At 52.1% G+C, this 27690-nt stretch overlaps 1 protein-coding gene across 2 annotated transcripts; it reads right to left on the bottom strand.

The window, feature by feature from the left end:
* Positions 1–5116: 5116 nt before the first annotated feature.
* CSF1 (colony stimulating factor 1) lies at positions 5117–24501 on the bottom strand. 2 transcript variants are annotated; one of them, XM_006194772.3, is made up of 9 exons: positions 24116–24497; positions 20871–20993; positions 19529–19591; positions 17789–17959; positions 14172–14319; positions 11941–12962; positions 11326–11378; positions 10945–11003; positions 7132–7274 (listed from the first exon to the last, which is right to left on the bottom strand). In XM_006194772.3, the coding sequence occupies exons 1-8, from the start codon at positions 24152–24154 to the stop codon at positions 10958–10960; spliced, it is 1665 nt and encodes a 554-aa protein (XP_006194834.2). In that variant the 5' UTR covers positions 24155–24497; the 3' UTR covers positions 7132–7274; positions 10945–10957. The 2 variants fall into 2 exon arrangements, with proteins under 2 accessions (XP_032343172.1, XP_006194834.2); XM_032487281.1 differs by lacking the exon at positions 11326–11378 and having other exon boundaries at positions 5117–7274; positions 24116–24501.
* Positions 24502–27690: the final 3189 nt, after the last annotated feature.

Here is a 27690-nt window from a genome sequence, read left to right as displayed (position 1 = left end):
TTCTTTTATATCAAATAAGAAAAAATACATTTATACTGTCTTTTATATTTACCTGTGTAGTTACCTTTACTGGTGCTCTTTATTTCTTCATGTGAATTCAGGTTACTATCTATCATATTTTTATTTCAGCCTGAAGAACTCTTGATATTTTTTGTAGGTCAGATCTTCTTAATGGCAAGTCCTCTCAGCTTTTGTTTATCTGGGAATTTTGCCTTCAGATTTGAAGTATAGCTTTGCTGTATATAAAATTCTTGGTTGACAGGTTTTTCTTTCAACTCTTTGACTATGTCATCTCACTGTCTTCTAGACTTCATGATTCTTTGTTTTTCTCTTTCTAATTCCTTTAGGTGGTAGGTTGGGTTGTTTATTTGAGATTTTTCTTGTTTCTTAAAATAGGCCTGTATCACTATAAACTTCCCTCTTAGAACTCCTTTTGCTGCATCTCATAGATTTTGGAAAGTTATGTTTTCATTTTCATTTGCCTCTATGTATTTCTTCTTTGATTTATTCATTGACTCATTGGTTTTTTTTAGTATCATGTTTTTTAGTCTCCACATGTTTTCCAATTTTTCTTCCTGTAATTAATTTCTAGTTTCATATCATTATGGTCAGAAAAAGTAATTTCTATCCTCTTAAATTTAATGAGACTTGTTTTGTAGCCTGGCATGTGTGGATGTCATAATTTCTGATGAAAAATCAGTTCTTAATCTTATTGAGGATTCCTGGTACTGTATGAGTCACTTTTCTCTTGCAGCTTTCAAAAGTCTCTGCCTTTCAAATGATTGCTGAGCTTCTTGGATGTGCAGATGAGTGTTTTTCATCAAATTTGGAAAGTTTCAAACATTATGTCTTCAAATATTCTTTATACTCCTTTTGTTACCGAGTCCAAACTTGTTCTGTTTGCTGCACGACAGGCCAATAAATCAGGAGACGAGGTGTTGGGGCAAGGAATAGCAACTTTATTTGGAAAGCTGGCAGACTGAGAAGATGGCAGACTAATGTCTTGGAGAACCATCCTACTCCAGTCAGAATACAGGCTCCTTTTATACAAAAAAACAGGGGAGGGGTTGGTTGTTGCAAACTTCTTGTTGCAGGAATTCTTTGCTCTTGCAGCCATCCATGTGGGTCTGGCCATGGTGTCCCTCTAAACCTCCAACAAAACAAAGGTTATTCTCTATTTTGCAGTTTGCCATCTCTACGTAAGTGTGGAAGTACTAACATCCTTAAAGGTCAGAGCCCCAAGAATAGGCTCTCCTGTATGTTTCAGGCTAAAGACCACATTGTTTTACAAAAGGTGCAGAGCTAGCAAAACTCAGCCTAGAAAACAGGGCACAGTGGTTAAAACTAGAGGAACAGATCCAATATGGAGTCAGATTTGTTTTCCTCTATTATACTTTGTTTCTCTCTCTTCTCCTTCTTGGACTCCTCCTATGCATATGTTGGTGTACTTGCTGATGTCCTGTTGGTCTCTGTTCATTTTTCTTCATTCTTTCTGTTATTCAGTCTGGATAATCTCAATGAATTTTTCTTCAAATTCACTGATTCTTTCTTCTGGATGTTTAAATCTGTTATTGACTCCTTCTGGGGAAATTCTCATTTCAGTTATTGTACTTTTCAACTCCATAATTTCTATTTGATTTCTTTTTTATAGCTTCCATATCTTTGTTGATATTCTCTGTTTGTTCTCATATTTTCCTTTGGTTCTTTGGACATGTTTTCCTTTAGACTCAGAACACATTTAAAATACCTGGTTTAGAGTCTTTGCCTAATAAATCCAGTGTCTGGGCTTCCTCAGGGATAGTTTCTATTTATTGCTTCCTTCCCTTGTGTATGGGCCATACTTTCTTGTACTTTTACATACTTTGTATTTTTTTCTTATTAAAACTAGACATTTAAGATGACATAATGCAGCAACTCTGTAAATTAGATTTCTGCCCCTTCCCCAGGGTGCTGTTGTTGCTGCTGCTATAGAAAAATATTCTGAACATAACACATGCCTTGGGCCAAATTCCCTTCAAGCCTGAAGCTCTCCTAGCTCTCTCCTAGACTGTCAAAATGGGCTTGTTGCCTATGCCCATGGAACTCAAGAAAACCAGCATGGATTGAGCACCTCCAGTGTATTCTGATCATGAGGCCTCTTTGAGTCTGTCCCAGACATCGTAGGCAGGGGTAGGGGGTCAACCTGTGGGCTTTCCTGTGGTGCCAGACTGGGGATGGGGCCACAGTTGCCACAGCCCCTGCAGAGCTTCAGGAATGAGACTCTCTTTGGTTCTGTCAGTTTGCCAGGTGGCTTTCCAGGCTGGCGTGGTCCACCTTGCTCCCTCAGCAGTCCCAGCATTTAGGACAGCAGAGCCTGGTCATCCCCCTTCCCAGAAACTGGCTTGAGAAACCAGGGGACAAAAGTGCTGCAGTGGTAGAGGGGGCCTTCACTGGGGGCTGGGGTGGAGTGGGGGCTTACTGGGAAATGTGGGCTCTTTTCCCAGGCCCACCCTGCAGTTGACCTGAGCCTCAGGCTGCCCAGTCACTGCCCACCCACTAATGACTTTAGTTCTTCATTCAGGGGGTCGTCAGACACTACCTAGGCCCTGCCTAGACCTCAGTACCCCACACCCCTTCCTTGCCATGGCCTGCAGTTTGCATGAGGTTAACCTCAGGCTTCTTCCTGGTCGCCTCTGATTCACTTTCCTGGCTCTGGCCGGATAATGGTTTGGGGTTTGGCTGGGCCCTTCTGCTTGCATACTCAAAGCCAGTGTTCCTGACCCTGCCCACTAACAAGCACCCGCTACATCCCAGGGCCACTTTCCCCTCAGTCTCCTACCTGCCTCCTCCCTCCACCCAGAAATCCTTGAGCGACAAAGTATCTGAATCCTCATCCCAGCAGAAAGTGCCTGGCTCTGCCACCTTCTGCTGAGAACAGCCAGGCCCTGGTAGCATTCTGGGTCCCCTGTGCCTGCCCAGAGGGGAGCTGTGTGTGGCCTGGGCACCATGGGACCAGCTGGCAGAGACAGCACCAGCACTTTACTTGGGCACAGCCTTTGGGAGTCCAGAAGGTACTTTGGGGTTTGTTCCTGCATTTGAATCTCAGAGCAGGTATACCTGGCTTGTATTCTTAAACCAGTTCTAAAGATGAAGAGAAACCTGAGGTTCAGAGAGGTTAAATACTTGCCCAAGTTCACACAGCTAAGCAATAAGAAGCCTAAGCCAATGGCCTAAGTTTTCTGGCTCTGAATCCAAAGTGAATGTTGTTCCACAGATACGACACTTCTGAAGTGGCCCTGGCAGCACATGAAGCCCAGGAAAGGCCTGCTGAGATTCTCTGGACTTCCTTGCTGGTTATCTCCTGTAGCCTCTGGAAAGGCAGGTGAGGGGCAGGGGTGTTTGCCTGTGTGTTTTGCTGACCCCTGCTTAAAGGCCTTGAAACATACATTCCATCCACACACCCAGTTAGGGTGCTACCTAGCCCCATCTCCAACAGAAGCCAGGGAGACCTGCTGAAAATACCTCCTGTTTGGCTAGTGAACTGTCGTTATTAGGTATACATTCCATTGACTGATACCAGGTAAGCCCCTAGAAAAGGCCATCATTAAATCTGGTCAGAATTTACCTTACTATACCTTTATTCATGCATCCATTATTAATCTTTGGAAGTACATTTATTGAGCACATACTGTGTGCCAGATACTCTCAGGCACTGGGATGCAAGGAGGGATGCAGCACATTTCCTGTCATAGTCCATGGCCTGGTAGGACAGACGAATAAACAGGGTCTCAGTTGCACCCCATAGGTGCACTGGGGAAGAAGGAACTGAGCCAGGGTGGGCCTCTGGGGCCTGGGTCAGGCTGGGAAGGCTTCTCAGAGGAGGTGACTTTTAAGTTGGGACTTAAGGGAAAAATAGGAATAAATTTCTTCAAAAACTGCTTCTGAGGAGCTTTTGACAGAAAGGAAAGAGAAATGATGAGGGATAGGATGGTAGTGGGGGTTCAGGGCACAGAGGAGGGCAACTGAGATACTTGGGTATTTAGTTCCAAGTTGGCTTAGTGCCAGCTCTGACCCTATAACCTTCGTCCCTTAAGTCCAGGGACCCAAACTTTTGTGCAGTGCTGTCCAATGTGACTTCAGTCGTGATGCAATGTTCTATTTCTCTGTTATCCAACATGGTAGCCACATGTGGCTACTGAAATTTGAAATGTGGCTAGTATGACTGAGGAACTGAATATTCATTTTCATTTCATTTTACTTAATTTAAACCTAAGTAACCACCATATCAGTCAGTGCAGCTCTACCTGTTTGTCACCATGGATCCCATTCGAATCACTTGAAATGTCTTTAAAAACTTCTGATGCCTAGTGTCTTGAGCCTCACCCCTGAGATTCTGATTTTGTTGATCTAGAGTGGGTATATCCACAGTGCAATATACCAGTATATTTGGAAACAACCCAAGTGAGTTTCAGGTGAGGCAAGGTTGAAAACCACTGATTTCAAAACTTTGTCCACCACTCTCTCAGCGGTGGGGAGGCCCCTCTTGTCATAGCCTTGCCCAGGGTGTGTGGGGGGCAATGCTGGGCCTTCACCACTCTGGCCCTTCTCAATACCCCTCTGCCCCAGAAGGATGCATCCTTCATCTCCTCTCCACTCCCAGAAGGAAGATCAGGGCTTAAGGCCACTCACAGAGCCCGCTAGCTCTCTTCCCCTGCCAGCCTCACCGAGTTCCCTGCCCAGAGATGGTGCTCATTCACCTCAGAGCCCACTAGGACCTGGACAGCAGGGGTCAGTGGTCCAGGAGTCTCGTCCTTGCAGCCCCCTTGGGCCCTTGGATGGAGGCCAACCAGCTGTTTTCCTGGGCTGGGCTAGGCTGGGCTGGAGCAGGGGCTGGTGGCCAGGTCTGAGGTTTAGCTGGTTTCTGTCTGTTTTCCTATTAAACAGATATGCAGATAGTGTATTTGGGACAGTGATAATGCAGGAAGTTTTGGTAACAAGACTAGAACTTGGAGAGAACCCTCCTTTCCCACATATCTTGAAAAAAGCTTTCTGAGCTGGGGCTCACCCAGCAGCTACTGGCCACCCCCATTTTTGCCACCCACATCCCAAAAGCAGCTTTTCCCATGACTCACACATGGCAGCTTGTGCACTTCTTTTATTATTAAATATATAAGCAGCTTCCTATTTTTAAATAGATATTTAAATGACTTCATATAAAATAATTCACCACTTCCAAGTATAAAAACAAAATCTCACAGTGTGTGAGCCAATGTTCCCTCTTGGCTTTCGCAGAGAAAAGAAGGGTTCCCGTGCAGGTAGCCAAGGAGCCACCCAGAGAGGGCTCTGGGGCCCCTCCTGCTCTCATGTCACCAAGAGCCCACAAAGAGCTTCTGCAATGGTTGGATTTGCTTTCTTGACTTTTAAAATACTACACGTTTAAGGGGTGGGAAGTGAGGGAGGAATGCCTTTTTTCTGTGTTGTTTTTTTTTTTCTTCCACTTTTAAATACATATTTTTTAGTATCAAATATAGAGTCTGTGACTAAAAAAAGGAGCCCCATGGGGAAAGTTCTTCACTGCCCCTCCCACAGCTAACAGCAACAGGGCAGGGCAGGCAGGGACCAGCAGATCCTCACGTTCAAGGACAGGAAGGGAAGGTCATGGGACCCGGCCCAGTGGCCAGGTGGGACAGAGTCTCTCTATGAAGGGCCCAGGGCAGCAGGAGAGGAGGGACACGGCAGCAGGAGAGGAGGGACACAGCAGCACAAAGGGACCAAGGGCAATCGACAGCCCCATCACCTGCTGCCCAGCTCTCAGAGCCGAGACCAGGTAGCTGAGGCACTCAAGGCAGACTTGGAAACAGATGCCTGGACTCTCCCAGTCCCCCTCCCACCCCGGCTTGCCTGGTCAGAGAGAAGTGTTAGTGAGGAGTGGGGTGAAAGCTGGAGGGTGTCATTACCTGTCAGGCTCCAAACAGGGACAATCGCTCAGCCCAGGTGCCTGCTGGCAGCAGCCTTGCAGCTGTGTTTGGGGCAGGGGCCTAGTACAGGGAAAGGGAGTGGGCAGGGGGGGTCAAGGGTCTGCACCCCTGCCCCAACTTCAGGGGCATGCCCATAATTTCAAAGACCCAATTTCAGTCAGAGCTCACCCTGCAGCCTCTCTCTGTGTCTACCTCTGCCCTCCTTTTCTCCCTCCTACCAGTCTCTTTCCTCTTGGGAATGTCAAAGTGCAAGATGCAGAAACCTGGGTGAACAACACAGCCTGAAGACCAGCTCCGGCTGGTGGCCCCGGGCAGTTCTCCCACCCTGATCCACCCCAGGAAGTCAGAGCCGGATCAGCAGAAGGTCAGGGCTCAGGGGCTCCCTCAGTCGACAGGCGAGGCCGGCTCGGGCACTCAGTGCAGGAAGCTGGGGAGAGGCTGGAGGGTGGGAGGACGGATGGGTGTTTGCTCTCTGGGATGGATAGGGCAGGCTGTTCAGCAGGCAGGTTCAGTATTCACAGTGCAATGGCTTCCTTCATGAGGAGAGCCTCTGCGTGGCCTCCCGGAGAAGCTCTGGCAGGGCTGGGGGGACGGTGGGGCAGAGGCCAGAGTGTGGTCTTCCCCTTAGCATCACGAGCCAAGCCAGGCAGGTCCTGAGGGTAGGGTTGGCCTCCCTTCTCCGCCTGGCCACCAGCAGAGAGCACTTAGGCAAGTGGAGGGCGCAGACCCGCTCCGGGCTGTCAGTGCAGACCAGCAGGCCCAGCAGCCTTCTCTTCCCGTCTTTTGGGCTACACACCTTTACAGGAAATCCAGCAACGCTGTCCCGCCCTGCAAATCTCATGCTTCTCTCTGGAGACAAGTCCCTGCTTGTCGGTGTTGGGATCCCTTGGCACCAGGCAGGTCCTCTGGGTACAAGGGCTTTTCCATTCCTCAGCACCCACCCTGTTCTCCCATGTCCCACAGGCCTCTGGGTCCCTGGCCCAGGTGTTGGCTTGGAGGGGAGTGGGAGGAGGCCACAGCCCCTGAGGGGCAGAAGGTCTTCAACCGGGCTTGCCAGCCTCCCTCAAGCAGATGGGAGCCTCCAGGGCCCCCGATAAATATCAGCAGCGTGGGGGGCATCCTCCAGCCCTCTCTTAGTCAGTCCAGAGTCTAAGGGTCGAGGGTGGAGGGGCCCCAGCCTGGCTGCTCTGGTCTAGTCCTGGCAGGCAGGAGCTCTCGCGGTGGGCAGGCCACATTCCCAGAAGAATGGCTGGGGAGGGGTGGTGATGTAGGCCCCATAATGTCTCCTCCCATGGAGAGACTGTCCTGTGCGCCCAGCTGTAGGGGAGAAAAAGAAAGCCTGGTCAGCTGAATGGGGGCAATGGGACGGGTTGCTGAGGACAAGAGTAGGGGAGGCAGAGCGTTCCTGTGGGCTGTTGGTGGTGTGCAGGCAGGACTTCCATCTTTTCCCTCGCCTTCCCAGCCGCCCCAGACACCACAAGGGACCAGGCAGCTTTCTCTGGCAGCAGCCCAAGCCACTGGGCAGACTGGCCTCACCTCCTACCTCCTCCTGGGGAACCAGGGACCACAGGAGAAGGTAACAGGGCCTGGTGGAGGTCTGAGCAGAGCTGGAGGCGGGGACACTGCTCAAATGTGTGTGTGTAGGGGGTCTGACAGGGAGGGAAGGAGGCACTTAAGTGTCCTTAGGCCCCTCATCGGGCAAGACCATCTCACTATCCTTGGTCCAAAAGACCAAGAGTGAATCCTGCTAACTCTAGCAAAGAAGAGGAATTTTCCGTTCCCACCTCCACAGCATTCATCACAGAGGGTCATCACAAGATAGTCAGGACAGCAGGGCAGAGGTATCTGAAGGGGAAGAACCAGAGGCAGTTCCGGACAAGGAAACTCCCACCCTGCCATTTGGCATGCTAAGCCCTAAGCAAGCCAGCCCCCTTCCGGATGGGCCAAGAGACTTGCCTCCCTGCATCATCCATAGGAGTCAGGGCCCTGCTCTCTCCAACCCCTCCCCTATCCTTGTCCCCTTGCCCGGCATCCTCGGAACGCTTTGTTCCCAGAGCAGAAATCCCCTGGATTCCATCCAACAGATTGACTTTGGACCCTGTGTGGAGCTTCCCTCTCTGACTGTCCATAGGCCCTACTGGCAAAACCCGTGATGGGTAAGGAGGAAAGATGGGACCACAGCTTCTGGCTCCCAGCCCATTCCCATGCTCTGGAAGGGGAAGAAGGGAGGACCATAAACTGGACATGAACCATACTGGGTACAGCCGGGCCACAGGCCCTGCTGGTGCCAGGAGGTAAGAAAAAGCAAGTGGGTGAGCTCCAGCCCACTGTCCCAATGCCCTGGTTTCTTGGAGTGGAGGGGCTGTGGTCCATGTTTTCTTTCTGAGGGTCCCTCTTTCAGTCTCTCTGCCTCTGTGTTCCCCCTCTCATTTCTTTCATCAGAACAGCAGTAAATCTTGGGGCTGGCCCTAAGTCTCCCTGAAGCTCCTGCTGCCTGGCCTGGAGACCACTTTAAGTCTGGATCCAAGTGGGGGTCTGGATGTAGCCCCTGCCCTGGGTTCCACCTTAAGGAGAGGAAGAGGAAAGTTTGGGAAGGCCTGAAACTAGGCAGGCAGGGAAAGGAGAGAAGGAGTATAGAGGAGATGAGGCAGAGGGCCAAGACCAAGGGGGTAGGCGGGCAACCAGTCAGAGGGTGGTGCAGCATTGAGTCACAAAGTCCCCAGGGACCTGGGACAGTACTCTGCTTACCAGTCCTGAGGGGGTCTGCATCATCCTCACAGCCCTGCCAGTGTCCCATCTGACCCACTCATCCATCTTAGCCCACCCTACTGACAAGAGGGACCCCAGGATTCCAGATGTGTTACTTCTTGTGTTTTCTAAACAGGCTCTCCTGGTTTTGAGCATTTGGCAGATCCCTGACTTCTCTAGAAGTGGCCCAGGCCTGTCATTCCACATGTGATAAGGCTCTGAGGCACTGGCTTGCATTTGGCATGGGGGTGTGACTGGAAACTTGAATGGGTTCACCCCAGCTAGTCAGCCAACCAATCAGCAAAATAGGCAATCAGACAGCTAGTCAGTTAGCCAATCAGCTCACCAATCAACTAGCCAGTTAGGCAGTTACTAGCTAGTTAGTTGGTCAGAGACACCTAGCCAGCTGGCTAGCCAGTCAGAGTCAATTAGTTAGTTGGTCAGCCAGAAGCCTGGACACTTAGAGACAGCTGGCCAGGGCCAACTGGTCAGTCCTCAAGCCAATCAGTCATTTAGTGAGTTCTTAGCAAGTATGAAGAAGCTCTCTCTGTTTAGGGCCTGGGGTAGAAAAAGAAATGCAAAAAAAAAAAAAAAAAGGAATTAAGACACAGTCCCTGCCCTTATGGGGCTTACAGCCTTCTTAGGGGTGTAGAATATATATGTGTGCATAAAATATGATTTTAAAATGTATAAAAATAATCCAAGTAAGTGCAAATTGATATAATATGAATCAACTACAAAAGAGCAGAGGAGTACAAACTAAAGGAGCAACTAAAGACTGATGGAGACCATCAGGAAGGGCTGATTCCTGCAGGCTGAGGGGAAGGAAGGGAGGAGGGTCATGGGGAGCCAGAGTGAGGGGTGATAAGAGTCATATGTTTATCAACAATGTGGGTGAGGACAACAGAAGGCACTCATCCGTGTGCAGGAGACACAATTGGGAGGGCTATGAAGACAGAATTAGAATTTAAAACAATTTCAATAGGCTCAGTGATGGGCCGGAATGAACAAGTTGCTTTTAACAAAGATGAACATAAACTTCTGCACACTGGTAAAACAATCAAGTTCTCGAAGTACAGGATAGAGAGAATCTGGCTTGACAGAGGTTTATGGGAAATGGAACTAGGGGTTTTAATAGACCATAAGCTCAACATATGACAACAGAATGATGTGGTTGTTTAAAAAAAATGTAATCTTAATCTGTACAAATAGAAGAACATTGTCCAGATCAAGGAAGGTAGCATTCCCACTGTACTCTGAGCTGTCAGACAGCCTCTGGAGCACTGTGTCCAGGGTGGGCGCCACATTTTCAGAGGGACATTGACAAACAAGTGTGTCCAAAGAAGGGTGACCAGGATGGTGAGGGGTCTGAAAACCATATCATACAAGGAATGCTTGAGGGACTTGACCACACTGAGCTTAGAGGGGAGACATTCTTAAAGGGGGCATGGAGCTGACTTAAAATATTGGAGGGCTCTCATGAGAGGAGAAGGGAGGACCACCGGGGAAGGGGCAGGGAAGCAGGTTAAGCCTGGTGTATAGAAGGATTTCCCCAAGGTGCTATTGGGAAAGGGCAGGGAGCTTGCCTGGAACCAAGAGTGTACGACCAGAAGCTGGCTGACTCCCCATCAGGATGCAGAGAGGGGAGGCCCTTGTGGGGTGGGATGCTTGGCCAAATGACCTCTGAGAGCCCTTCTAAGACTAAGCCTTTATGGCTCCATGCATCTAAAAGCAGGAAGGCAAAAATGATCTTGGTTGGAAAGAAGGGTTAAATCAGTGTGCAAACAGAGAGCTGGCAAGAGGTGGATGTTAGGGGCCACTGCTAGAGGAGCTTGGGAGGTAAGCTGAGAGTGTTGGCTTTGAAGTGACTGGTGATGCAGAGCTGCTGAAATTCCCTAGGAGGCTGAAGACCTTACACAAGAGGAGTTTGGTTGCTCTGGGATGGAAGGGGGCAGCAAGACTAGAAGCCCAATGCAGAAATGATAACCTGTCGCAGAAGTAACAGGGCCTGGCCTCAGATGAGGCAGAGTGACTAGAGGGACAGTGGGGAGACCAAAGGACCCGCGAAGGAGAAAGTTGGCCAGACCTGGTGATGGATTGAAAAGGGAGTAGGAGAGAGAGAATGGAGTCAAGTGTAGGCGCCTCAGGGGAGCTGGTGGTACCACCAGCAAGTGAGGGTGAGTAGAAAAGGGTATAGCTAATTTTAAAGGGTGGAGAGAGATTCAGATCAGAGTCTTACCTTAGAATTCCCTCTACACTGGCAATTCCACCTGTCTGTCCTCGTCCTGGGTCAGGGGGCTGCGGGCAGAGCACAGGGCTGTCATAAGACTTGAGCAGAGGCCAGGGAGTGAGGAAACCCCCGAAGTTCATCCCCCAGCACCTCCCCCCAGCATCCAGCCCTCTTCAGATTTAGAAGTCCCAGAACTGCCTAACTCTAAGAAGAAATCAGGAAAAATCCCAGATTTCTAGGAAAGAAGGGACACCCCTTCATTCTCCCCACCCCCGATCCTATTCTGAGCTCCATTTCCTTAGTGCAAGCAGGAGAAAGTCTCCCCCAAATCTAGAGGGGAAATAGATGCCCCATGCCTACGAGAGCCTCCCCCCACCCTCAAACTCTCACCTGCCCTCTGGTTGCTCCATGGGAGAAGCCACTATCTGAAGCTCTCGACGGCTCTGAGGACAGAAAAGAGCAGGCTCTCTGAGGAGCTGGGGGAGGGTTGGGAGACCATGGCCCCATCCTCAGGCTGGGCTGCCCAGAGAGTATGTGAGAGAGTTACCAGTATACCCTCTGGACCAGCCAGGGGGCTTTCAAAGGCCTCCTTGCTGGCAACGCCCCATCTCTTCTCCCCCTGCAGGTAGTCTCCTATCCTGGGGCTTCTTGGACCCCAGGCCTTGCAGAGCTCCTAGGGAATGACCTCCCTGACACTTATACACATCACTTTCCTCCTCCATCTTCCCTCCCATCTGGGTTTTCACCTGCTGTGGCCCAAGAATAGTCTCTCCCACTCTTCTTCCCCAGTCCCTCTGGTTGAACTTGTAGCCTGAGCCTTCGCTGCTCTTGAAGAAACCCTCCATTTCAACCTCCCATCCTCTGTGCTCAGTCTCCTGTCTCTCAGTGTCTGAAGAACCCAGGCCAAACCCAAGTCATCCTCCAACATATTTGACCTGCTCCTCCCCCCAGGCTGTGCCCTGGCCCTTACAAGATGCCCTCCTCTCCCCAGTGGGCTCTTCTTACCCGCCGCCTCCACCTGTAGAACAGGAGGCCACCAACAGCCAGCAGGATCAGGATGACACTGGGCACCAGCAGGTGGTAAACAAAGCTGGGGAGCTGGTGGTCAGAGGGACCCTTGCGCTGCCTCTCATGGCCTGCGTCAGTCAAAGGAACGGAGTTAGAACGGGCCGGGGGCCTGGCCACCCCCTCACTTGCGTGTCCTCTGCGGTACTCTGTGATGCTCCTCCGATCCCTGGTGCTCCTTTTGCCTTCCAGCTCCTCCAGGGGCAGCATGTTGCCCCAGGAGTGGCTTTTGGGAAGCCTTGGCTGAGATGAGAGGATGGAGGGACTGCTGAGGCTTTGCGGGCGCAGGGCTGGGGTTCTGGCAGAGCCTGGCTCCTGGCGGTCCCTGGGTGAGGCAGATGAATGGTCCATCTTATCGGGTGTGTGACTCCAAGCCTCAGTGGGTCTCACGGGGCCCACCATGGACAGGGGCGTGCTAGTTACATCCGCAGGCTGCCAGCCTTTTGCCGACCTGGAGAGTGGTGAAGATGCTGAGAGGAAGTTGCTGGGTCTGGCGGTCTCTGCCTGGTCACTGCCTCCTCCCAGCCTGGAGGAGGGAAGCTCAGCCCCTTGGGGTATAGGACCCTCACCAGCCTCTCCAGAGGCCTCTTCCAGGACCAAGTTAGTGCCCAGCACAGAGTCAAGAATTTCCTCCATCCCAGTGATGGGCGCCCCAATTGGGGGGTGGGGCTGAGGTGAATCTCCAGTGGGGCTGCCCTCGATGCCTGGGGTCTCTGGCGACTCAAAGCTCTGGCAGGTGCTCCTGGGTGGTCGCTGCTTGGCACGGCCCTGTTCCATTGTGTGAAGGGGCTGCTCACTGGGCAAGAGGGAGCTGCTCTCTGTTCCCTCAGAGTCAGCCCAGGTCAAGCCAGCCATAGGGGCTATGGAGGGGGTGAGGGGCTGCTGAGGGGCGACAGAGGTCAGGTCACTGCTAGGGGTGGCTTTAGGGTACAGGCAGTTGCAATCAGGCTTGGTCACCATATCTGAAAGAACCACAGAGAGAGGGAGAGAGAAGGATGGGAAGGAGATAGAGTCACCAGCTTTCAGCTCAGCTTTCCCAGAGGGGTCAAGAAGGAGATATGGGTCGCGGGGTGGGGGGTCCCTTCATGCCCTGACTCAGCCCTGGGACTGAGGAGAGGACAGGAATGGAGCCAATGCTAATGACACAGGCCTTAGGCAGGGAAGGTGCAAACTGCAGGAAGGTTCTTTGCAGGAAAAGCAGAGTGGGGTTTAGACACACAGATTTGGGGTCAGGGTCAGGGAAGACCAGAGAACAGCCCTTCGTGGAGTTCGAGCTGGCCAGGTGCCAAGCCAGGGGTGACAACAGCCAGACAGGAGGTTGAGCAGTGGCCTTCAGGACTAACACAAGACACCCTCAAGCCCCAAAGACACTGTTGGTTGGAAAGCAGCAAGGTGGCTTCATGCACGGCAAGGGGCCCCATAGCCACAGCCTCAGGGGAGAGCAGGCTGGGGCTGGAATGTGGCCAAGGCTTGAGGCCTTGGGATTGAAGCAGCGAGACTGGACTTGGCCATTGGCAGGTCTTAGGGCTTCAGCCCCCGCCTTGGGGAGCAAGGTTGAATGTAGGCTGGCCCACATGGCACAGGACGCAGTGACGAAGACAGGCAGAGAACACATGTGTGCAGCTGGGCCAGCACTGGGAGAGTCTGAATGATGCTTGGACTTCAAATCCAGCCTTGTCCCTTGAGGGGACACTCAAGGTATCCTGGGGACTTCTGGAGCCAGGGCGTCCTGGTGATTCGCAGCAGGGCTCCTGGAGCAAGGGCCCTGACTCCGATGGAGCCTCTGCTCTCTCCACGGAACCCCCCATATGTCCAGCCAGCCTGCAGAGCCGGTGGGGAAAGCCTCCATGCCTACAGGGCTCTCGGAGAGGCCCGCTTTTCCACTCCCTGATCTCACAGCCACCAGCGTGATCATTCTTGATGCCTCAACATGCAGACATACGTAGGTGTGCATGCACACACATGTCAGAAAAGACATGTGCCCAGGACCAACCAGAGGTACACGAAGCCACATATGTACACGAAACAAGCACATCTACACACACAGGAGCACAAATAGCAGCCAGGCTGCCTCCCAAGGGTCCCTCCAGTCCCATGTGTCACCTCCCAAGGCAGCCCTGTTACACATCCCCTTCCCCAACCCCGCACTTGCTGGCCCCTTTGGTGCTTACCTTGGCTGGAGCATTTAGCAAAGATGTTGTTGCAGTTCTTGCTGAAAACGTTCCAGTCCTTTTTAAGGAGATTCTTTGTTTCATTAAAGATATTCTTGATCTTCTCCAGCAACTGGAGAGGCGTCTCATGGAAAGTTCGGACACAGGCCTGGAAGGAGAGCAAGGCACCCCCTGATGAGGATGAGCATTGGCCCCATGTCTCTAGGTTGTTTGTCAGACTCCCTTGGCCTTTCTCGCATCCATCTTCTTTTTCTCTTGTTTTCTCTCTCCTCTCTACCCTGGTTTTCAGGACCCCTATGTCCTGAAGTGGTAAGCTTTATCATTTATTCATGGGTCCATTTAACATATTTATGTGCCAGGCATATGGTAACTACCTGGGAATCATGCACTGAACAAGAGAGAGGTGGTTCCTGGCCGAGTTAGACATTGATTCCAGCAGAACATCGGAATTAAACATATTGTTACAAGTGTGGTGAGTCCTAAGAAGACTGATGTGAGAGTTTATAACAGAGGGACCTAAATGAGGGCTCAGGGGGAATCCCCAAGGGGCTGACTAAGAGATGAGCAAGAGTTAATCAGGAAAGGAGGCAGGTCAGAAAGAGCTGTCCTGGTGGTGGGAACAGACTGTACGTAGGTCCTGAGGCAGGAAACAGCCTGAAATGTTGGACGACGAAAAGAAGGCTAGAGTGGCTAGAGTACAGCCATCTAGGGGAAAGTCGTGCGAGATGCAACTGAGAGAGGTCAGCGAGGATCAGGTCCTGCAGAACCATTATTAACCTTACCTACAGAGCAAAGAGATAACATCTGAGGGGGTGCTGGGGAGGTCAGTAGAGCATGATAAGACTGGAATCTTTTAGAAAGATCACCCTGTGTGGGGAGGAGAATGGCCAGGAAGAGGCCAGGGGGCTGTGGGTCCTTCTCTGGCATTGGTGTGTCTTGGAAGGAGAGCCAAGCCCTGTCTATGGAGCTGCTCTTTTCTCTTCTGCAAAGGGTGTGGGGAACCAGGCTCTCCACACACCCTGAAGCTCTGAGAAGCTTCACACGCTCCCAGTTTTCCTCCCACCTCTTGAGCTGCTCCTTCTCAGCCTCCTTATCGGGCTCCCGCCTCCACCTGACTTCTAAGTGCTGGCACTCCTGAGGGCTCAGTCCTGCGCCCACCCCTCCTCTTGCACCAATCTATGGCCTGCCGGCCGATGACTTCCAAATCTTTCCTTAAACTGAGCTGCACGGGACAAAATGAGGGGCTTTACTAGGTAGTGAAGTCCTTGAAGGCATCACTGGATGCCCAGGGGCTGTGCATATAAGAGGCCCTTAATAAATGTTTACTGGATAAATGAGAGAATGGATGTGGGAATGGGAAGACCTGGGCTCAGCTCCATTACTCACCAGCTCAGCAACACAGGCCAAATGAACTATCCCTGTTTGGGCTCATTTCCTCATTTGTAAAGTCAAAACAACAATCCCTGCCAACCTCCCCACCAAGGATGTTGTAGGAAAGAGGTAAGCCGGCTCTCCCACACTTTTCTTCCAAAATCTCTGTGTCCTTTGTACTTCACAGAGAAAACAGGAACCGAGGACAGAAGGTCCTGATGTCCACCCGTCTCCACAGAGGCTATGTCTTTTTGCCTCCTGGGCTCTGAATCCCTCTCCTGCCAGCTTCTCAGGAGACTAGCCCTCTAACTTGGCCTGGAGTCTGGCCCCCCCAACCCCCGACACTGCCCCCGGCATCAGTCCAGGGTGGGTGGCTTGCTAAAATGCAGATTCCCAGGCCTGCCCGCAGACCCAATGACTTTCTAGTGGTGCGTACTGGGAACCTGCATTTTAAACAAGCTCCCCAAATGATCCTTATGAACCTCAACAATGGAAAACCACAGACTTAGTACCTCTTGCATTTAAAAATGTTTCCTCTTGCAATCCCACACTCCCTCTGGCTATCTCTCTCTTTTTCTGTGCCCTTTTGGAGCACGGTACCTCCACAGTGTTGTCTCCACGTCCTCACTTTCTGTTCACCTGGTCTGGTACCTGCCTCCAACAGCGACCTCTGCATTGCCAAATGCATCGGACACTTTTCAGCCCTTCTCTTGCTTGACTTCTTAAACCCCATTTGGTAAAGTTGCCTCCTCTTTCCATCCTGAAACACTGTTGTTCATGGGCTCAGCAATCCCACACTCTCTTTCCTCCCACCCTTAGGCTGCTCCTCAGTCTTCTTGCCGGTCCCCTCCTCTGCCTGACTTCTAAATAAGTGCTGGGGGTCCTGGGCCTGTTTCTCTTCTCACAGTGAGTAATGTTATACATCCCCTGGCTTCACAGATGACCTACAGGCTGGCACTGCTTATGTCTGTATATCACTAAACTCAAGACCCATGTATCCAGCTGCCTGCTCAACATCTCTACTTGGTTATTTCACAAATATCTCAAGCATAATGGATCCCAACCTGAACATCTGCTTTTCCCCCAAATCTGCTCTGCCCCATTTCCGCATCACTGGATCTCTACCAGCTCGAGACAAAACCGTCAGCTCCTCATGGCTGCCGCATTACCAAGTCCTGTTGGTTCTTCCTCCAAACTTGTTGGAACGCATCCCCTTGCCTCCACCCTCACCCTGATCCACGCCTGAAATTGTGCCTCCTACTGGCTGTCCAGCCTCCATCCCTGCTCTCTACAGTCCATTCTCCACACAGCAACCAGAATGGTCTCAGAAGACCAGTTAGACTAGGTCACTCGCCTGTTCACCACAGCTTCCTCCAACCCCACATCTATTAGGACACCAGGTGATCTGGCTCCCACCTCCTTCCCTCTCTCCCCTCCACTTCCTTGGCCATGCTGACCACGCTTGGGGGGGTCCCAAATGTGCACATTCCTGCTCACCTAGGGCTTTGTGCCCAGCGTTCCCTGTTCTGGAATGCTCTGAGCAGCCTTATTGCTTCCTAATTCTTACTTATCTTTGGACCTCAGATGAATATTTTCTTACTCAGAAGCCCTCCTTGTCTCTCCTTCCCTACCCCTCTTTAAATCAGACTCTGGTTTCTCTCTCAGAGCCCCATGTGCTCCTCCTTCCTGCCTCACTCCCTCACCACCTGCAGGTCTTCCTCTCTGGTCTTCTTTGTGCAGTGCAGTTACTGCCATCTCCACACCACGAACTCTACTTAGGTATTTTGTTAACTGTCTCACCACCCCCAAATGTAAGCTCTGCAGATGTGGGGATTTTTGTCTGATCCCAGCTGTGTCTCAGTGTCTAGAACAATACCTGGTACACAATAGGCACTCATTAACTATTTGCTGAATGAACACATGCTCCTCAAGGGTTGTAACTCTATTTACTTGCATCATTGTTTCTTTACTGGCTGTCAACCTCACTTAACTGTAAGCTCTGAGGTGAGAACCATGTCCTTTGTGCTCATGAAGACATTGTCAAGGACCTGCACTGTGCCTCCTATAAAATGAGTCCTCAGCATAGGTTTGTGGAATGAATCCATCCATGCATGAGTGAATCCGAGTGAGTGAACAAAGCCATGGGGTGAGGCCAGTGACTGCACCCTGAGCACATGGGCAGGGATGGTACCATCACACCCACCCTCTGCCCTTACTCAGCACTCCCAGCTCCCGTGCCTTCCTACCCTGTCCTGCTCTTCATAGTCCTTGGTGAAGCAGCTCTTCAGCCTCAGAGAGAGCTCCTGGAGCTGGACAATGACATTGGCATTGGGGGTGTTGTCTTTGAAGCGCATAGTGACGTCCATTGTGTCTTGCATCAGGAGAAGTGCCTTCTTAAGGTAGCACACGGAGTCGTTCTGAAAAACAAGAACCTGGAGTTTATGATCTGGCTGATGACAGCTGGGAGCCCAGGCTCTGTGCTGGAGATGGAGGGCTGCAGCCTGCCCTCCTGAGGAGAGGGGCCACGCTACCCCGGTAAGAAGGAGAACGCTGCCCTCAGCTGACTTCCATTCTCGGTCTTTGGGATCTGGCGCTGCTGAGGATTATGGTAGAGGGAAGGAGATGTGGATTCTCATTAGAGAGATCTTTGGATTTCTGGAAGATGAGGCTTTAATCCAAATAGGGGTACATAGCTAGGGTGGGTTCTGGGGAACTTCTCTTTCTCTGTCTCTGTCCCTCTTGGCTTGCTTTCACAAAAAGCCGTTTACCATATGGCTGCTTCTAATCCTCCAGGCCATAGGCATACTGGACACTACCTCAGGGTCCAAAGAGTAACTGCAGTGTTTTGTTTCCCTAAAGAGATAGTGGTTGCCTCAGTGAAGACTCTGCTTTAGCTCTGTATACCTAGCACCTGGTCCAGAAGGGTCCTAGTAGTAACTGCTTGCTAAGGCATGAGAGTGAGTGAGTGAGTAAGTGAGTAGAATACCGAGGTTATTCCTTGGACCATGAGGTGCTCTCCAGTTCTAAGAGAAGTGTGTATGGGTCAGGTGTGCAGAATCTCAGGGGTGGGAGTAAATCCTGGGCATCGTGGCAATTTTTATGAGGCACAAAGATGAGCAGACGTGGAATAAAGGCTGGGGTAGGGGCAGTTGGGAAGGCATAATAGGCATCAGGAAGAGCTTGTGCAAAGTCTTGGAGGCAGGAAGGAATGGGAATAGGGGTAGTGGGTGGGGCTGTGTGATGGAGACTGGAGCTTGTAATCCCCAGACTAAACAACCGAGGCTTTCTCCTGGAGTGCAGGAGTCTCCAGGTTTACAGGGGGCAGTAAAGGTAACAGGTTAGGGTTTAGAGAGCTCCTCTTAGTGGTGGGATGAGGGGTGCACTGGAAGCAGGGAGGCCATTTAGGAGGCTCTTGAAATTGTCCAAGCAGCTGATGGGGTGGAGCGCCAGAACCCAGAGATGCTGGGAGGCAGAATCAGCAGCACTCGGTGTCTGGTTGGGAATAGAGTAGGAGAAAGAGGGAAAGGGCTGGACTGGATCCCTGGGTGCTTGTCTGTCTGCTGGATGGAGGTGACATCCTTAAGCAAAGCATGTGACCCAGAAGTACTGGTTGGCCTTAGGTCTTAGAGCCAGACTGCTTGGGTTCAAATCAGGCCTCCACCACTATGCTCTCGAGCTATGCTCCCTCCCTTTACCTCTCTGAGGACAATGAACAAGATTATTGAACCACATAGTCAGGATTAAATTAGAAAAGTGCCTGGCATGCAGTAAGTGCCAGGCCAGGAGAAGGGAGCAGCAGAGGGCTTGAGCCCTGGGTCCAGCCCAGCCTGTCCTGGACCCTGGCACCCCAAACTTGAGGACAAGGGTCCTCACTCCCATTTCCTGCTCAGCTCTAGGATTTCTCCTGCCTTCATGCTCCCACATACACCCACCCTGGGAAGTGCACACATGCTATGACATGGGCTTTGTAAATAACCGTAACTCACCAACTGCTCCTGGTCTACAAACTCAAAGGAAATTTGGCACGAGGTCTCCATCTGACTGTCAATCTGTAAGAGAGAGCAAGCCAGTGGTGGCAGGGTGTCTGCAGCTCAATTGAGCTTGGCCTATGAGTGGGGACTAGAGTTTCTGGATGGATCTGGGTTTGATCCTCCTCCACCTCCCCAGCCTCCTCACCCCAACCATACTTGGAAAGACAGAGCCAAGGCTAGGGGAAGACCTGTGCCTTCCACCTGCCCAGGGGAGGGTTGTAGATCAAGAAGGCTCCTCTCTCTACCTCCCACTCTAAGAAATCTGACAGACATCAACTTGTTATAAGGAAGAACTATCTAACAGAGGATATAGGACATAATCCTCTGTCCTGGAAGGAACTCAAGTGGAAGCTAGACAAGTGCTGGGGATTCAGGATCTGTAGGGGCTGGGGCTGGCTGCCCCTAAAGCCCTCGCTGGCCCTCAGAGCAGTGCTTCTGTGATTTTAAGCCTCAGAGAATGCTGTGGCTCTCAATCTACCATGGATTGCTGTGGCAGCTACATGCAGGAGGAAAAGTGTAGGGGCAAGAGAGGTAGCCGGAGGCCCAGCCTACAGGCAGGCCCTAAGCCCAGGGCGCTGAAGCTGGCTTTCGCCAGTGGTGTCTCACCCTGCCTGGCTGGCCAGAGGGATGGTAAATTCTCTTCTGAGCAGGACAGCAGTCATGACAGCAACCTGATTCTGCCTGGCTGAACCATGTTTGAAATTGCTGACAACTCTGCTGGCCTGATTAGAGTGAGGCATTGGCTCCTTCGTGGCCAGGGTGAGCAGGACATCCCAGGCCCATGGCTCGGGCAAGAGCCAGGGAGTGAGGGGTGGAGGGCCAGGAGTTAGGCGGGAGCCTCCCTTCCAAATCTGGCTGAAGCCCTGGTGCCAGGCTGGCGGCCCATCTGGGAGTCCAGGAGCTAGAGGCAACATCTGGGCAGAGGCAGGCAGACTGGGCTGGCTCCACAGAAGAAGCATCCCACCGAGGGAGAGCAGGCCTCACAAGCCTTCTCAGAGTGCATGACAGACATTCCAGGCACCCACTAACCCCAGCAACCAACTGGAAGCCCACCATGTCCACTGCCTACAGGGGAGTCAGAGAAGGCTTCAGGATGGGGTGGATGGAGTGGTGGTCAGAGGCCCTGACCTTTAGAAGGCCAATGAGAGGAGCATCCTTTGAGCTGGTGGGAGCCATGCACCACGTCCTGCACAGTCCTATTTCTCTGCCGGTGCCCCTCTCTCTGGCCTTGATCCCTGGCTCCTGCCTCCGTTTCCCCAATGGAGAGAAGGTAGGGTAGGCAGGGCTGCACACTCACCAGCTGCTGCAGGAACTGCAGGTGTCCATTCCCAATCAAGTGGCTACAGTGCTCCGACACCTCCTCGGTAGTAGTCCTGCTCGCCAGGAGACAGACCAGCAGCAGCAGAGGGCCCAGCCATGTCTGTGATAGGGAGGGCATCATTTCTCCCCAGCTCTCACGCTCCCCAGGAACCCCCCTACCCTGCTGAGGATGCAAAACCAAGGATCTCATCCCTATAATGCTACAGGCTCTCATCCCAGGATGCAGCATTCCCCAAACCCAGCTTCCTCAGGATTTCCTAACAGCCACGGGCAACTTTGCTCTCCTTGATAACAGCCCAAACGCCATCTCCTCAGAGAAGCCTTCCTAGATTAACCCCAGGCCAAGCCTTACTACACACTGACCTTCTGCAGAGGACATGCGAGGTGTCTAGATGTCAACTACACAGGAAACTCCTTGAGTGCAGGACTTGCATCTACCCATTATTCTGATCCTGCAACATCACTGAGCCATGCAGCTTATGAGCTGCCCACTTTCTCAAGTTTATGTTCTTGCACTGGCTGGCCTCCAGACTTCGAGCCAGAGACATTTCCCTGGGCCCAGCCCTTCCTCCTAACTGATTCTACACAGGTCTGGCTCTGCTACTGGAAAAACCAGGGGACCAAACTCAGTTTCACTGGGAACCTATCCCGCACCAGACACCTTTGGAGCCCTGGGTATATGTGTCATAAAGAGCCTAACCAATTAATCAGAGGCAACAATGCCAGCTCTAGACTGTCCCTGGCTGGCACCTGCCAATCAGAGCCCCATTAGGCTCTGCATCCAGCCAGCCAGCTCTTATCATGGCAAGAACGTTTTCTGAGATCTCTCCCCTCTTTCAGCCCCCTCCTGGCCCAGCAGCTGTTCACCCCCAGAGTGATGGGATGGACGCCTGACACCCTGTCATTCCCCTTCCTTCCTCCTTACCAAGGTCCCCTTAGCTCTGTCCCTGGCCCTAGGTCTCCCCTTCTCCAGCCAGAGGCAGCGAAAGACCCTGGGCTTTCTTCCCCCAGCTGGACATTGACTCCTGGCAGCTGATGCCCCCAGATTCAGGGAAATGCTGTCAGGGTGGGGTGAGAGCTGGCACCTTCCTGGGTTCTGGGCTCTGGGCTCTGCCTCAGTAACTCAGATGGCAGGACAAATGCTGCAAACAAATAGCACATTGGAGACTAAGAAACAACCCACAAAATGCTGATTTACATATAACTAAAAGCCCAAATGTTTGTCGGCTCTTACCAGGGAGCAGAGGCCCTGGCTGGGCTCCAGGGAGGTTGCAATGAGGAGGGGCCTCAGTGAGGCCTTGACAGATGGGGAGAAGTTGATGGCAGAGAGAGGGAGGGGGAAGCCTGGAGGAAAGAGGCACATGATGGCCCAGTCCCATTCAGCACAGGGATCTGGTGAGGGTCCTAGTCTGACCTTGAGGAGGGAGAGTGTGGAAGAGGGAGGACAGTCATGGGGGGACATCAGGCCCTGTTAGGCAGTTGAGGAGGTAGCCCTGGATGGCAATGCTGCCCAGGCCCTCAGGAACCTGCAGTTCAGTACCTGTGGGAGGAAACGGCCGTGCAGAAGGTGTGTCTCTGCCCCAGGCTGGCTGCCTCTCAGGCTCTGAGCCCCCAGTGTGAATGGTATGGAGGAAAGGGCCTATGGGGAGGGGGATGCTCAGGAAGATAGCCTTGCCACAGGCACTTCGAGATATTAAGTTTGAGGACAGCAAGGAGGCGGCAATGCTAATCCCAGGGCTGCCTGGCTTTTGGAGCTGTTTCAGGCACTGGTGTGGGGAGAGTACAGCCACCACGTGGGCTAGCTTTGAAGGTGGCCAGAGAGGGGCCACCCCTGCACCTGAGGCCCTGATTGGGCCTCAGAGGAGGATCTAGACAGGCACCCAAGGGTTAACACTCTAGCTCACATGTGGCTGGGCCAGCTCCTCTTCCCCCCTCCTTTCTTCCTCCCACCCACCAGCCTTGGCCTCTGGGGCAGCCACAAGGAATCTCTGCTTCAGGCTCAGAGAGATGCTGGGATATCTCAGCCTAGCTGTCCATGCTCACCTGCCTTCCATCCTGTTCCATCTTTCCCATCAGCAAGTTCCCCAGAGAGACCTTGGCAAGAGTGCACCCTTGGGCTGCCCCTGTCTAAAACTAGCACCACCTTTTTCTTTCCAACTTTACTTTCCTCCTCTTTCCTCCTGGTCTCACCTCCAGCCCCTCTTTGTCTTGTTGCCTGTTACCTCATCCTTCCCAATTTCCCCTCCTAACCCCATCTCTCTCTCTCAGGCTTTTCCTCCCCCTAGGATCTGCTCTTCCCTCTCATCCTACCTGCAACCCCCTCCCTTATCCTCCAAATAGTTTTCTGCTCCCCCCCCCCAGGTTTCTTTCCCAGGGTTCCTCAGAAGCAAACCCATTGGGAGACCACTTACTGTTTGTTAACAGTGCCACCCTGCACCATCTGGAGCTGCCAGCTACTGCCCATGGTTGGGGCAGGGAAGTCCCCATGCAGTCCTGAGCAATCTGCGGCCCCTGTCCACAGTTCTGCAACCCCAAACCCTCTTTCCACCTCTTCTACCACCACTAAGCTCAGGATCTCCCCAACTGACTGAACCAGATTTGGCAAGATTTAGAGCTGACCCCATACAACTCTGGGACCCCGGCCCCCACAAAACAGACTTGACCTAGCCACCCAAGTGCCCAACAGCTTCTGCCTGTGAGATGGAACAAGTAGTGGCTTGCCCGGCTCCTTCCTTCTGCCTTGGCATTCTATAAGCTAGATGGCCCCTGAACTTTTCCTATCCAGAAGCGCCCACTCCCCAGCAGGACCTGGAAGCATGTGTATGGCCTGTAAGGAATGCCCACTGGGAAGGCACCACCCTCAGCACAGCCATTCTGCCTGTCCTTTGGCGGTGGCCGATCAGAAGGGAGAGAGAGGGAGGCCCTTGCTGACACGAAGCCTTTGCTCATGGCTGCAATCCCCTTTCTCCTGCTAGCGCGTGGCTCAGTGTGCCCCTCCGTGCAATGGGGTGAGCACCCTTCTCTTTCCCAGGGAAGCGCCGCAGCCCTAGAAGCAGCTACAGGGCCGCCTAGTGTCCCAGTCGGAGCGCACGCGGGGCCTCGGGCAGTCCGCGCGCAAAGATGGGAAGGAAAGCGGAGCCCGCGGCCGCACCCGTGCAGTGGGTTCCGAGGGACCGTGCCGCACAGCCGAGCTCCCGCCCCAGCCCGGCCCCGGCTTCTTACCGTGGGAGGGCAGTGCCCGGCGGCGCCCCGCGCGGTCATACGGGCAGCTGGGTCTTGGCCGGGCGCGTCGGCCACCCTCACTCGCTCGCTCGCTGGCCGCTGCAGAGTCCGCGCCCCGGCCGAGGGCCGCGCTGCCGTCCCCGGAGTGCGGAGGGACCCGCGGCGGCGCCGAGAGCAGCCAGGCAAACTTTCACTTTCCCCGAGCCGGGCTCCACTGGCCAGCTCCTCGGCACAGCCTTTTAAGCTTGCGAGGCATGTGGTTTATGGGAAATCACCTTGGACAGGCGCCAGAAACACACACACACACACACACACACACACACACACAAACATGCACACACATACACGCGCAGGCGCGCGCACCAACACAGACACACATACTCAAGAGGCCCAGAACCACCTCCCCGCCCCCACCCCGCGGGCCGGTCTTCCCCGCTTGCTGGTCGCCCTGTTTGGTGTGCTCAACGCCGAACCTTCAAGAAAGTAACGCGGACTCCACCGCCTCCCGCCCTCCCGCGCTCAGGCTTTGGATAAAGCCTTGCTTTTTCTTCCGCGCTCTCCAGGCGGATCCGGTGCTCTCTCTCTCTTTCTAATATTCATCTTAAGGGACTTTCCCTTGAGGCCTGAAAATTCCCAAATCTGAGCAGGAAATGGTCTGAGAGCAGGGGCAAACACTGGAGACTGGGGCCTTCCCCGCTGCGCACGGTGCAGCACCTTGTGGAGCCTGAGTCAGCAGGTTTGCAGACAGCCCTCTCCTTCCTATGCAGTCCCCAAGCAGCCTGCCCAGCCTCTCATCTCCCATTCTGGGGTCAGGGTCCAGGCAGGGAGGCTAACTACCTGGCCAGAAGGGGATGGGTTGTGTCCTGTGTCAGGGAACTGCGAGGCTCTGCTATGTCTCCTGGTACCTGACCTTCTGGTGGTGTAAATGCTGGCTGGTACCCATGCTCCTTCCTAACTGCCCAGACCTGGGGGAGTTGGCACTTGGGCCCTAAATTTCCCTTGATGCTTTTGGAAGTGCGTTTACTGAGATGATTAATCACATTTTGTCTCTATGTGAGAATGAATCTAAATGAGGGCTAATAAGATGAGACTATTAATTATAACGCCAAATTCAGGAGCTTTCTCTTTTATTCACTTCGCTATGATTCAATGTTTCAATCCCTCTGTGAGGCCACCACCTCCAGCCCCCTGGGAAATACATGATGTGCAGCCTGGTCTGGAAGGGGCATCTCTTGTCGTTTGCTCCAGATCCAAGCAGTAATTTTACACCTGCATGCCCTTGCTCAGACTGGTCCCTCTGTTTAGGATGCTCCTTTCCCCATTTGTCCTTCAGGAAAACACCTCATCCTTCAAGGCTGAAATCACACCACATCCTTCACCAACAAAGTCTTTTTCAACTTCCCAAGCAGACCAATGGTTCCTTTTCCTTTGGTCTCACTGGATTTGGCTCCTTTATCTGTAGTCTCCCTGCTAAATTGTTTGTAATTCACTCATTCTCCACGTTATTCTAAAAAGGTTTGACCGTGATATTGATAGTTATATTCTGGACCATCAGACTGAAATTTCACCCCCACCCTGGACTGAGACTTCCTCCATGCTGGTCCTGTGTTCACTTACCTCCAGGTCAAAAGTGCCCAGCACATAATAGATACCCAGTTAATAGTGATTAAGTCAAACGAGGCCATTCATTACAGAACAACTCATTTACTTGACAAATGTGCACCGTGTGTCTACTATGTGCCAGGCTCTGGGCTGGACCTGGGAATATAATGATGGACATGCTGACTTATTCTTGCTTTCATGGGCTTGAGAGCAGTCAGAGCTAAAGTGTGTGGGGCAGCATTGGATGCTTAGAACCTTGAGGAATGAAGGCCAGAGACAGAGCCCAGCCAGAGCAAGGAGGTTGAGGGCTTACTTCCCCTGGGCATTGTCAAGTGGTCCAAGTATAAAAATGATTTAAGATAACATGTTGACACCATTTGTCTTAGGACTGATAAAAGGTTAAAGGAAGTAATGTGAGCAGTTAAACCTCTTGACTTGTTGACCTGGGAGTCAAATTTTACCTGCTCCCTTCTTCACTGACCCAACGCTGTCTCTGGCTCACTGAGGCTGGTATTAGAACCTAGCTCTGCCTCTGGAAGGCAGCCATCCTCTGTCAGCACAAGGCTTGGGTTCTTGTTCCCCCTCCACTGAAATTCTTTACACAACCAGGTTTGAACCCTGACTCTACCACTTACAAGCTATCTGATCTTGAAGCTCTGCCCAGTGATTTGTTGTGTGACTTGGGACAAACTCTCTCAGCCTCAGTGTCTTCATCTATAAAATGGAGATGTTAATATGTCTTTCTCACCAAAGTATTGGGGATTGAATGGATTGGTGCTTGTGAAGTGTTTAGCACAGAATCTGAAGGTAGTGAGTACCATCATCATCATCATCATCATCATCATCATCATCATCATTATTATTATTACCTTCTGTCCACTCACATGGGTCTTAAGCAATGACACAACAGTAGTGCAGGAAACTTTGGAGTCCCAGTGCCAGACTTTAAGCTCTGCCTGCGTGGAGCTGCAGAGGGATGAGCAAGGTCATGGATAACTGTTATTCCACAGTAGGATTTGCAGCTGTCTTGTCTCTTTTACCTTAAAAGGCAAGGTTGTAAATCTGCCTGTCCTCAGACAAGCTTTACCACCAGACATGGGGAAATTGAGGCTGGAAGAGCTTATGGTGTGCCTGATGGGGCTCCCCTGGACAGCATCTCCTGTGCTCTCTCCTACGCTGGACAGATACACCTGTCCCCTACCCCTACTTGTCTGGCTGGGAGACCTTGGGCAGGCAGGTTCTGGCTGGATCTCAGGGCTGAGTCAACTGGATAGTATCTATCTGCACGTGGCTCCTTAGCTGTTCACACCCATGCAAGCCTGTGTATGCTCGTCCATGGGCACGAAGTGTTGGAACCACAGACCAGTCCTAGAAGCTGTTCCATCCACATTGCCTCAAATGAGCAAACAGAGACCCAGACAGACAAAATCAACCTCCTTCGAAATCACACATGATTGTCTGAGGTGGGGGCCTCTGGAGTGAGGCCTGAAGTGAACCAACTCTGGGCCCCCTGGGTCCTCCCTGGTTGAAGTAGCTGCTGTTCTCCCTGCTGACTGCTGGCGGAGTCATGTCCTCATGTCTGGAGCCGGGTCCTGGGGGAGGCATGGAGGAATTCGGAACAATCCAAGATTTGGAGTTCAATGATTTCCTAATGTAGCATCATCAGGAAGGCAGCACTCAGCTGACCCTGGAGGAGGGCAGAAGGGAGTACTGGAGGGATCCTGACTGCCAGGAGAATGAACCAAGGGTGGGAGGAGAGAGACTGAAAAGAGAGAAATGGAGATGGATGGCAGGAAGTGGGAGGAAAGCCTCATTTGCTTGTTGTTGAAATGTCATTTCCTTAAAATTATTTGACAGGCAATTTCCCCTTGAGATGTTTTCTGGAGAGTTGACTTCTATCACAAAGGACTCCTTTTTTTCTTTCTCTTTCATTTTCTTTCTTCCTTCCTCTTTCTTTCTTTCTTTTTTCTTTC

This window comes from Camelus ferus, chromosome 9 (genome assembly GCF_009834535.1).
Source record: "Camelus ferus isolate YT-003-E chromosome 9, BCGSAC_Cfer_1.0, whole genome shotgun sequence".
In the NCBI taxonomy this organism is placed as follows: Eukaryota; Metazoa; Chordata; class Mammalia; order Artiodactyla; family Camelidae; genus Camelus; species Camelus ferus.
The sequence above is the reverse complement of the archived record's forward strand: the minus strand, read 5'-3'. Positions and strand labels throughout refer to the sequence as shown.

What these genes read in the sequence shown, in the direction of transcription:
- CSF1 (XM_032487281.1), bottom strand. Translation starts at nt 24,154, where the DNA reads ATGACCGCGCGGGGCGCCGCCGGGCACTGCCCTCCCACG. An exon ending in ACTATGAAGAGCAGGACAGG is followed by an intron (nt 14,320 to 17,788) that starts GTAGGAAGGCAC and finishes CTCTCCTTCCAG; the next exon opens with GCCTGTGTCCGAACTTTCCA. An exon ending in TGCTAAATGCTCCAGCCAAG is followed by an intron (nt 12,963 to 14,171) that starts GTAAGCACCAAA and finishes TGGTTCTTTCAG; the next exon opens with ATATGGTGACCAAGCCTGAT.